The sequence below is a fragment of the Pteropus medius genome, unplaced genomic scaffold, assembly GCF_902729225.1.
Source record: "Pteropus medius unplaced genomic scaffold, Ma_sr-lr_union100, whole genome shotgun sequence".
NCBI classification, from domain to species: domain Eukaryota; kingdom Metazoa; phylum Chordata; class Mammalia; order Chiroptera; family Pteropodidae; genus Pteropus; species Pteropus medius.
In genome coordinates, this window is record NW_024351543.1 from 2,091,628 (window position 1) to 2,104,171 (window position 12,544).

Below are 12,544 nucleotides of genomic sequence, written 5' to 3' on the forward strand. Positions count from 1 at the left end.
CCCAGCCCTCCACTTAGCCATCATATTAATGCTAACTGCATTCCCTCTGCCATGTTCCCCATCCCCGTGCCCAAATATCAACTACTAATTTGTACTTCTTTAGCCCTTCACCCTATTCTCCCAGGCTCCCAACCCCTCTCCCCTCTGTCCGTCACCAAATTGTCCACTATATTTGTGAGTCTGTTTTTGATTAGTTTGTTCTTTTTGTTCCTTAGATACTGCATATAAGTGAAATCATATAGTATTTATCTTTCTCTGTCTAACTTATTTCACTCAGCATGATAACCTCTAGGTCCATCCATGTCGTTGCAAATGGTAGAATTTCATTTTTTTTTAATTGCTGAATAATATTCCATTGTATATATGAACCATAATTTTTTTTTTAAATTAAGTTTATTGGGGTAACATTGGTTAATACAATTATATAATTTTCAGGTGTTCATTATAATTTGACATCTGCATATTCTATTTGAACCATAATTTCTTTATCTAATCATCTGTTGGTGGGCATTTAGGTTGCTACATATCTTGGGTATTGTAAATTGTGCTGCCATGAATATTGGCGTGCATAGATCTTTATGAATTATTGTTTTGGTTTTCTTTGGATAAATACCCAGAAGTGCAATTGTTGGATCAAAAGGTGTATCCATTTTTAATTTTTGAGGAACTTCTATATTGGTTTCCATAGCAACTGTACCAATTTGCAATCCTACCAACAATGTATGAGGGTTCCCTTTTCTCTGCATCCCCATCCTTGCCAACACTTGCTGTTTTTTGATTTTTTGATGATAGCCAGACAGATGTGAGGTGATATCTCATTGTGGTTTTAATTTGCATTTCTCTGAAGATTAGTGACCTTGAGCATCTTTTTCACATGTCTGTTAGCCATCTGTATTTCCTCTTTGGAGAAGTATCTATTCAGGTCTGCCCATTTTTTAATTGGATTGTTTGTTTTTTTTGTCGTTGAGTTATGTAAGTCCTTTATAAATTTTGGATATTAACCCCTTATCAGATGTATTATTAGCGAATATCTTCTCCCAAACAGTTGGTTGTCTTTTTGTTTTGTTAATGATTTTCTTGGTATACAAAAACTTTTTAGTTGGATATAGTCCCATTTGTTTAGTTTTTCTTTTGTTTCCCTTGTCCGAGGAGATATATCTGAAAAGAAATTCCTGTTAGTAATATCAGAGAGTTTATTGCCTAGGTTTTCTTCTAAAAGTTTTATGGATTCAGGTTTTACATTTAAATCTTTAATCCATTTTGAATCTATTCTTGTATATGGTGTAAGAAGATGGTCCAGCTTCTTTTGGGTTTGTATGTTTGTTTGTTTGTTTGTTTTTTGCATTTATCTGTCCGATTTTCCCAGCACCATTTATTGAATTTAATTGTACATTCTTTCCTCCTTTTGTCATATATGAAGTGAGCGTATAGATGTGGATTTATTTCTGGTCTCTCTATTCTGTTCCATTGATCAATGTATCTGTTTTTATGCCAATACTATGCTGTTTTGATTACTGTAGCCTTATAGTATAGTTTAACGTCAGGTAGTGTGATACCTCCAACTTTGTTCTTCTTTCTCAAGATTGCCATGGCTATTCAGGGTTTTTTACGGCTCCATATAAATTTTAGGATTATTTGTTCTAGCTCTCTGAAAAATGACATTGGTATTTTGATAAAGATTGCATTGAATCTATAGATTGCTTTGGGTAGTATGTTCATTTTAACAATGTTGATTCTTCCTACCCTTGAACAGAGTATATGCTTCCATTTATTTGTATCTTCTTCTATTTCTTTTTTCAATGACTTATAATTTTCTGAAAACAGATCTTCTACTTTCTTGGTTAATTTGATTCCCAGGTATTTTATAGTTTTTGACTCAATTGTAAATGGGATTGTTTTCTTAATTACTCTTTCTGAAAGTTCATCATTGGTATATAAAAATGCCACTGACTTCTGAATATTTATTTTGTAACCTGCTACTTTACTTTGATCAGTTCTAACAGTTTTTTGGTGGAATCTTTGGGGTTCTCTGTATAGTATCATGTCATCGGCAAATAGCGAGAGTTTTACTTCTTCCTTTCCAATTCAGATGCTTTTTATTTCTCTTTCTTGTCTTATTTCTATGACTAAGACTTCCAATACAATATTGAAGAGGAGTGGTGAATGTGGGCATACTTGTCTTGTTCCTTATCTTAAGGAAAATGCTTTTAGCTTTTCCCCATTGAGTATGATGTTAGCTGTAGGTTTGTCATATATGGCCTTTATTATGTCGAGGTATGTTCCCTCTATGCCCACTTTGCTGAGGGTTTTTATCCTAAATGGGTGCTGGATTTTGTTGAACGCTTTTTCTGCATTTACTGATATGATCATATGGTTTTTATCTTTTGATTTTTTAATGTGATGTATCACATTCATTGATTTGCAGATATTGAACCAACTTTACATTTAGGAATAAATCCATCTTTATCATGGTGTATGATATTTTTAATGTATTGCTGAATTCATTTTGCTAATATTTTGTTGAGGATTTTTGCATCAATGTTCATAAGAGATATCAGTCTATAGTTTTTGTTCTTGTTTTTGTAATGTCTTTGCCTTGTTTTGGAATCAAGGTAATGGTGGCCTCATAAAATGAGTTTGGGGACCTTTCCTTTTCTTGAATTTTTTTAGACTAGTTTGAGAAGAATAGGTGATAATTCTTCTTTGAATGTTTGGTAAAATTCGCCTATGAAGCCATCTGGTCCAGGACTTTTGTTTTTTGGGAGGTTTTTGATTACTAATTCTATTTCATTGATGATAATCGGTCGGTTCAGATTTTCTGTTTCTTCTTGACTCAGTCTTGGGAGATTGTATGTTTCTAAGAATGTGTCTATTTCTTCTAGATTATCCAATTTGTTGGCGTATGATTGCTTGTATTCTTTTCTTATGAGTCATTGTATTTCTGTGGAGTCCGTGGTTATTTCTCTTTTATTTCTGATTTTATTTATTTGAGTCCTCTCTGTTTTTCTTTGATGAGTCTGGCTAAGGGTCTGTCAATTTGTTTATCCTTTCAAAAAAGCAGCTCTTGTTTTCATTAATCTTTTATATTGTTTTTCTGTACTCTATTTCATTTATTTCTGCTCTGATCTTTATTATTTCCTTCCTTCTATTCACTTTGGGCTTTGTTTGCTGTTCTTTTTCTAGTTCTTTTCATTGTAAGGTTAGATTGTTTGTTTGAGCTTTTTCTTATTTCTTGAGGTAGGCCTGTATTGGCATGAATTTCCCTCTTAGGACTGCTTTTGCTGTGTCCCACAGATTTTGAGTCATTGTGTTTTCATTTTCATCTGTCTCTAGGTATCTTTTGATTTCTTCCTTGACCTCATTAATAACTCATTCATTGTTTAGTAGCAATGAGCCTCCATGCGTTTGTATATTTTCCTTTTTTTTTTTGTAGTTGATTTCTAGTTTAAAAGGTAACTCTTTTGGTTGAGAAATGAGTTTGCCAATTGTACTTTATACTGTGTTAAATATGACACCTCACATTCTTTTGGAAGCAGGTGGGCTATACATGTTGAATAAATATAACAGTGAGCTGAAGACCTATATCTTGATCACTAGCTATTATTTGAAAAGCTAATATTACTATTGTAATTTCCAATATGGGATATTTTGTTTCCTTGTATAGTAAATCAATCAATGAGCATTTCTTTCCCACTAATTATAACTCTGGAGCTGTGGCAATATCTTCAGTTGAAAGGGAAAACCAAGCTCCCTTACTACCACTCTGCCAGGATTTGCAAGGTGACTCTCGATGTCTCACATTCCCCTGAAGAATTGCTTAATCATTACATATTTGTGCTCCCACCTGCCCAGGAACTAAAAAAGGACTTTTTACTGGACTGAAAATTAAAGTTTAAAAAAGTGATCACAATCCTTGACAAAAACACAGCAATTATATTGCTTCTACCTGCATCCCGCTCCCTAGCCCCTCACATTGTAGTTAGATCTTTAAACCAAATTGAGTGTTGAGGAACCCTGTGTATCCCAGCAGTGCCTATTCATCTTTGAAATGACACCTTCTTTCCTACAAGTGCCCAGAAACCTGAAGGCAATTCACCTACAGAACTAGAGGAGGTTGGTCTATCCTCCTTTCTCACCTCCATTTCACTGGATTTCTGATCTTTGACTAGGTTCAAAGAAAGCACAGAAGCTCCACTGTAAACTTCTTTAATGCTTGGACATTTTCTCTGAAGTATATGCTATCAACTATTCTTAAAATGAACTATACTTAAAAACAGAGTGAAATTTTCTGATGAAATTAAAAATTAATAATTTCTGATGAAATTAATAATTTCATCAAATTAATAATACGAAATAGATTGAGTCATAAAACACTTTATTTTGCTTCCTTTATGGTCTGTAGAAGATTCTGATAGTCATGAAAATGACAGTGTTAAAAAAAACTTTGCTTGGGATATCTCCAAACTTTTAATTTTGCTTCTCAGAAATATTTTTTGTTCAATTAAATTGAAATAGTTTGGTTTACTAAAGATATTCTTAGAAAGAAGAATTGGTGTACATTAATGATATTTGAAAAACATTTAAAACTCAATCCTGCTTAAGAGAAAATGTGAAGTATTATAATAGTATTTATGGCTGGCAGAAGTAGCTATAAGGCCAAGTTTTTCTGTGGTTAGAAGGTTAAGGTATTTCTACGATAACTGGAAAACATTAAATGAAATGAGTTGTCCCAGTTGAATGGATGATGTTATTTTAATTCTAAAAGTTGAGTGTTCAAGAATTTTTGCCTAAAGTTCTTTTGTAACATAAAGAATGTAAATGTTTGGACATCTTAGAATGAGTCCTAAGTTTCCACTCCTCCCACCCCCAGAGGGAAAGGAAACTATTAACCAGAGCAAAAATGTTGGGTTTATTAAATAACTACTTCTTATTTTTAACTTTCTTATCTATGATTTTTAAATACTGATGAAAATTATCACCCTTTCATTTAATGGATTTAGAAATTTGACTAGGTCCCAACAAGTTAATGTAATAGTACCCTTCATCTTCTTCAGACTAATATTCATCCAAGATTTTAGCCTTGGTAGAAAAGTAAAGATTTTATACAGCTCAGTTTCCTTTAAGACTTAATAAATTACAGAGCTTCCAAATATATTGGTCAGTAAAAATATTAAGCTACAGCAATGAAGATTCCTGAAAACATATTTGTAACTCTTAATGATACTCTTCCTACATATAATACACTTCCTACATATAATATCCTCTTTAATGAATTCCCAGACAACAACAATCCCATGTAAAAATGAAAGAATTTTGAAATTCCCTCAGAAAACATCAGAGCACAGCACGAAGTTTATTTGTGGCAAGGCTGAATTTAAAAAATAAATTTATCTTAATGAAACTTATGAATTGACTCTTTAGCCACTAAATACCAGGATCCCCTTTTAATGGACCTCCTCCTTCTATAATTTGCATATTTAGTCTATTTGCCTTACTCTAGAAGATGGGTGTAAGATCAGGTGTCTACTGTGAATTCCTGGTAAGTTATTGATTGTTAAAGTACTACAAGTTTATTTTTAAAAAGCATATTTAAAAAAGAATCCTATGTGTCCTGTGTGGGTAGATACAGTATCCATGCTCACTAGAGCATCTATAATGCCTAGGATAGGCACTCAGTATTGTTAAATGAATAGATAAATGAGAATATTGACAGAATGCTTTATGGATTATCTGTTAAAACACACACCAAGCAGTTATAGGTCATTGATGCAATCAAATTGAGCTTGGAGTGAGGAGAGAGAGGAGAGGGCCTGAATTCAAATACAAGTTGAGCCACTGACTGACCCATTTGCTCTATCATTTTAGGCAAAGTCACTTTTCAGGGCCACCACAGCTTTTTCTTTTAGAAACAGAAAGGGTTGTGCTGAGTGCACTGAGTGATCTGGTTTCTCTGGGCTCAAAAGTCATTTCTCTTAGGTACGCTCTTCTATTTCTAGTTGAGAAAAGGTTTGTGTGTCCCGATATCTTGGGGTGAGCAGTGTGGCAGCCAGTGTTGGGAAATGTTCTCTTTCTCCTTATCTCTTTTCTCAACGAAATACATTTCCAGCCTAATTACTTCTAGTACTGTGAGAAGAATTATACTTGTAGTTTAAGCCATGTTAATAGAATCAATTACAGCTACAAAAGAAAGACACACACACACACACACACACACACGCACACACACAATATCTGATACTGTCTAGCTTAAGACCCAGTGTTTACTTAAAATATTTTTGTGTCTGGATGCCTCTATTCAACCACTTTAGTCTGACCTCATATTAGGCTGATTTCTTCCCTCCCCTCCCCTTCTCCCTCTCTTCTTATCCCTTCTTCCTTCCTCTCTCCTCACCTCTGCTCTCTCCTCTCCTCCTCTCCCCTTCCTTTCTCTTTCCTCCTTTCTTTTTCCCTTCTCTCTGTCTCTCTCTATATATCTGAAAAATTTGGAATAGTTCTCTTTTTCCAACCAATCTCTAAAATCTAGTTTCCCTTAATCTCTAATGATGTTAAGTGGTCCAGCCATTCCTCCAAAATGGTCTACAAGCCTGAGGAGGACACTGAGCACCTCTTTGGGTGTATCCACCCATCTGGGTACCTGGCTCTTACAGAACCACCTTACCCTCTCACTCCTAACTCTGCTCTTTCATAATTTTCTCCCTTCCTGCTCACCCTTTCCTCACTTGTGTTCTTGATACTCCTGGATTGTTCAGGTGAGCCTGGTCCCAAATCTTGGCATCCAAGTCTAGTCTGAGCACTTTTAAATAGTCATTTTAATATAGCTGCTGTGTACAGAAGTTTATGTGCTGATCATCTAGAAAGTTGAAGTAGAAAATGATCTGAGAAATTGAAGGGGTGGGAGAGAACTGAGAGGAGCTCTTCCTTTATTCATAAAAACTTTCTTTCTTTATATCATGCAGATTCTCAGCTTCCTTCTTTTTATGTTTTCCAGGTTTTTAAGAGTTTCATCTCCTTTGCTTTATGTTCTTAAAGGGGGGGGGATCTAAAATGCTATCTTTCTTGAGTCACCAGAGGGTCTTTTCTGCACACCTGCTCACTGAAATAATTGGTTTGTCTACTTCCCAAGGAGCAGTATTTGTATTAAAGAACTACTTGGCATCAATGCCCAAGTGCAGATGTCCTGTCATATAAGATGGTGCCTCATTCAGAAAACTCAAGATAGAGTAAAATAAATTAACAACATCTTGGCTCCATTCACAACTGTTAATTTAACAGGGTTATGCTTCCATCTCTGAGCAGAGAGCTCCTGGTAGGGACAGCTGCTCCTGTGCCCCAGATTGTTCGATGTGTGTCTCAGTAGGAGTCACCAAGAGCAGCAGGATAGCAGGAAAGTGGTAGTGCATCAGAGAACCAAGCAGTGTGGCAGCATGGCGCTGGGAGAGAGAGTAGGCTGTGCCTCTGCAAAGTGCTTTTCATCCACTGCTTTCTTGGTATGGATACATGCACAGTTAACTGAGGAAGAAGAAAAACTTGTCTTGACTTTTACTGGAAAACTGTCGGTCCTGCTTTTACTCTCACATAGCTTATTTTCAAAAATGACTCTGTATATCCACTAGTATGTTGATGGACCTACATAACGACAGGCTCATACGCTTGTCCAAATTATGTCAAACAGGGCTACATCATGATTAGCTGGATCTAGGTCACTGGGGCAGAGTTGGTATGACAGGTGGAAAACACACCATTGTGTTGGCCTGCTGTGGCTTACCTCCTAAACTGGAGCAAAGGTCAGAATCAGGCCAAGGTCAAGATTGGGGCCAAGCACAGGACTTGTTACTTATTATCAGTCTTTTGAAGGAAAGTTGCTGCATTGTTCACTGTTTTATTTCTCTAGCACTTAGAACAATTTTCCCTAAAGTGAGCCAAAGTTATGTTCTCCAAAGTTGAAGGAAGAAATGAATGAGGACTATCAGTAACCATGTTGGGGCACCATGATGAGCAATGGAGTGATATAGAATTTCATGATTTTATGTACTTGTCTATATGTTTCTTTCCATGTCTATACCTTCTATTACTATCTTCTCATGTAATTTCCTTCTGGAAAAAAAGTTATTTGCAGCATACTATATTGTAAATGTTGCAATCAAATGGTAAAATTTTTGTGTTCTAGTCTCTTGCTTTCAGTAGTAGAATGGCTCTGTGGATGATACTATAAAACCAATTTTAGGTTTAAATTTCTTTGGGAATAAGAAATTGCAATATGGTGACTATATCCTGCTCTTCAAAAAGTGGAAATAGTGTTTTAAATTTTTTTTAACTCGATAATAATGACTATTTTCCGTCTTCAAATTTTGAAGGTCTGGTATGTTGATTACTGGTATTGGACCACACACAGCCGGAGAATTAGACATCATTTTGTGACCAGTATTCTGAATCGTCACATTCTGAACAAAACCTTCAAAGCTCTGGAAATCGTTTTCTTGTTGCAGAAAAACCCTGATGGAATTTGTTTTCTAAACTCTTACCATACTCTTTGCCCAAAATTTATTGATTTCTTGACCAGAATTGACCAAAACCTTGGGTAAAAATAATCAGACTTTTCCGTAATATTTTTTGAAATCATGAAGTTTGCAGAGTCCCTCTCAGAAACCGTAAAAAAGCATAAACTTTTAGATTTATTTGATTAAAACCTAGGGTGAATGTGATTTGAATTATCAAGGTACTTCTATAGAAAGGGCTGTTTTAATTACGGTAATGGAGAGACATTGAGCTGGGGAAAGGAATATATATAAAATAATGCCAATGATTCTGGAAGGCCAAAAGGACATGAATTTTCCCATTTAAAAAAAAAAAAGTGTTTTCTATTTAATTCTCCATTATGGAGAGAAAGGAGGCTTGATTTGAATTTCTGCGTTATTGTTGATTTCTATGCCTGGCACAGAATAAATAAAGCAACGAATATTTGTTGAATGCTGTGATTTGCAGGAAAACAAAACAAAACAAAACAAAGAAACAAAAAACCTCACTCTATCTCTTCTTCCCCACCCCACCCCGCCCCTTTTCTCCACAAAGGTTGAAAAAAATGATGAGGACCAAAAGATCGAACAAGATGGCATCAAACCAGAAGATAAAGCTCATAAGGCCGCGACCAAAATTCAGGCTAGCTTCCGGGGACACATAACAAGGAAAAAGCTCAAAGGAGAGAAGAAGGGTGATGCCCAAGCTGCTGAGGCTGAAGTGAGTGAGAAGAAGGATGAGGTCCCTGTTGCTGATGGCGTGGAGAAGAAGGAGGGAGAAGGTGTCACCACCACTGAAGCAGCCCCAACCACTGGCCCCAAGCCCGAGGAGACCGGCAAAGCAGGTGCAACTCCTGCGGAGGAGAAGAAAGCGGAGAGCGCTCCGGATGCTGCGGCAGAGCAGGCGGCCCCCCAGGCTCCTGCTCCCTCAGAGGAGAAGGCCAGCTCTGCTGAGACAGAAAGTGCCACTAAAGCTTCCACTGACAACTCGCCGTCCTCCAAGGCGGAAGACGCCCCAGCCAAGGAGGAGCCTAAACAAGCCGACGTGCCTGCTGCTGTCACTGCTGCTGCTGCTGCTGCTGCCACCACCCCTGCTGCAGAGGATGCTGCCACCAAGGCAACTGCCCAGCCTCCAACGGAGACTTCGGAGAGTAGCCAAGCGGAGGAGAAGATAGGTGAGCAACTGCGAGGGTCAGAGACCATGAATGGGCAGCCCAGTGGAACCTATTTGGAAAGCCAGGCCACCTGGGCCATCAAGGGAGAGGGAAAAAGTCCAGAAAGGTGTTTTCAGGAAATCAAGGAGGGCTGTGCTTAATTCCCCAAAGTGGCGGGACTGTGAACTAACCCTGGCCACTTATATTCCCAAATATCTCCAAGACTGAAAGAGAACTCAGGCAGGTCTGTACTAGACAGATCTAGCAATTATCTTGTTAACTGGATTGACATTAATAGTAAAACTAAGTAATCCTGTATTTTTTTTTTTTTTAATATTCTGCATGCTGCTTATGCTTAGTTTAATAAGTAATTACTGAGGCCACATATATTTTATGGATGAGAATTAGCTAATGTGATTATTTGGCTCTAGGAAGTGCCTGTTATAAATACAGCCAACTCCTTATTGATTCAGATGATCTAGTTTATGAATTGCCGGCAGCAAAAACATAACCTCAGACCACTTTTCCCTTATCCCACAATATGTTACTGTGCATTTTCCCCACCATCAATTGGTGAGTAGCATGCGTGTGTGTGTGACGCTCAGAGAATATTAATTGTAACATTAATCGGGGTCAAACTAATTAGGAAAATAAGTCTGTTGAAGTTGCCAAAAACAAAAGAAAAACCCCAAATATAGAACATGTTGTGAAGTCAAACATAAATTATCGTTTTATTTTTGAAAACGCTACTTTCTACCACATGCATAAATAATTGAGGATTGAATACGATTACCAGAAGGTTCTGGATTCTCTTTGGTTTGGAGCTCTTACTTGAAAATTGGAGTATTTTCACTATTATTGCTCGAAGAGCCTGTACAGAATTAAATAGAGAGTTCTCAGAGCAAGATAAATTTAGCAGACATGATCTATAGTCAACAGACTCCAGGAACTTTCTCTAGCCTCATATGAGCGATGAGTATTTTTCAGTCCCAAAGACCTTAAAGGTGAAGTCGCTTCAGTGCCAGTTGAAAAGGTTGGGTTTACTCCTTTAGAACTTCACGGACTTAACCTATGATGTGCCCAAGGACCCACATGTATACTGGACTACGTGTGCCCTTGGGAAAAGACTTACTTCACGGGAACATTCTGGGAAATGTTTTGGCCTCTGACTATTAGATTGAGAAAGTAATTATTGGACATTAGCTTTGATTTTCATTTCTCTAAATTAGGTACTAGAGGTTGGCAGATGATTATTTTAGATATTTTCAGGTCTACCTCTTTCATCTTACTCCCAAATTCTGTAAGAAGCCAATAACAATTATATTATTATTGTTATTAGCATTCTCTAGCTCCAGATAAATCACACACCTCTTTCTATCAGTGACTCATTTTAAATCTTTATTCTAACTACATACCTGCCCCAAGGGCCAGGCCTTGGGGTTAAGAAAATAAGAATTTTCCCTGGAAAAGGTAAGACATGTGGTAAAGAATGGGATGTTGGTTTTAATTTATTCAACAAAACAAACCTTGTTAACTACTTTTCTTGAGGTTAAAGATTCTAGCCTCAGATATGATGGCTGGAAATCACTTTGGGTGTAACAGACTACCTATTGTGTAATTTTCATAAATCTTAGAAATTAATCCTGCTTTTTACAATATAAAAAATTTATGACCATCTTTTTAAACTGGGATTTCTAAAGTTGTGAGCATAGACAGAAAGACATAATGTGATTTTAGGTATACCATCATGTTTTGGATTAATAAAAAGGACTGTTGATAAATCAATGAAAAGGCTAAAATCTACTATATGTTTAAGAATATTTAGTTTTATTATTTTTCAAGATATGATAATCCAAATGAATAAAGTATTTTATGTAGTACATGCTCAACAAATGTCAAATATTGAATGAATGAAAATTGGTTAGATTTAATTTATAGATTATTTATTCACTCATTCATATAATCCTCTAACAACCTTCCTTATTTTAAATCAAATACTCATTTATTTGATTTAAAATGGGTCTGGTCAGTGAAAACAAATTGTGCTGTGTCCTAAATTATATGAATTCCAGCTGAAAAAGTCTCAATTAGTCTGACTTTATTACGTGCATTGAAAGGTAATCGAAGGGGTAAGTAAAGTTCAACTCGAAAGTAATCACAAAGGGCAATTTATTTTACATTGTTTCTGAGCTTTGGATAAGTATTGTCCTGTGGGTTAGATCCTGAAATGTTGCCTGTAGTTTCTTTTTGAACTGATGTGTCTATTAGCCTTGCCTGCTGTATGTGACAAGCACAAATTACCCAGATATGCTGAGTTTCGTGGAATAACAGAAACTAGAGGTGACAAGGAAATCGATCACAGCATCTCTGGCCCAAATTCCCAGGGACCCTGTATGGCATTTTTCTCTATCTCCCATTAGACTTTTTTCAATCCAGGTTAAAATAACAGTATTTCTGATTGGGCTCTACTGTTTGGAAATAGTTACCTTGGCTTGCTTTGGGATTTTATGACTGCCTAGAGGGATAATTTGAGACAGTGGAGTGGGGCTAGTGAGAACAAGTCAAAAGAGAGAATTCAAGACATTAATTTCTGTCGGTTAAGAGGGTCAAAAATTTCGTACCAAATCTGATGTGCCCATGATGTGCCCTTCCTTTTTTTAATACATATGGAAATGCTTTGTAAATTATAAATATGTTATTTATTTTACTTCTTTTACTATTTGTGGGCTTGTTACAGGTGGATGCCATTTGTATTAAAATGTTTGGAGTTGGCCGTTTTTTCTTTCTTTTTTTAAAATTTTATCCTCCAACTATATCCTTGCTTTGTCACTCGGCCTGCCCATCTCTTAACGTGCCTATGACCAAAAGATTTTAGTG

At 36.4% G+C, this 12,544-nt stretch overlaps 1 protein-coding gene across 1 annotated transcript in view; it reads left to right on the top strand.

Moving 5' to 3' along the window:
* Positions 1 to 12,544, top strand: part of GAP43 (growth associated protein 43) — a 96,124-nt gene that overhangs the window by 45,128 nt on the left and 38,452 nt on the right. The window contains exon 2 of the mRNA XM_039843060.1: positions 9,070 to 9,688. Within this exon, the coding sequence (XP_039698994.1) occupies positions 9,070 to 9,688 (619 nt within the window). The remainder of the gene's footprint in view (positions 1 to 9,069; positions 9,689 to 12,544) is intronic.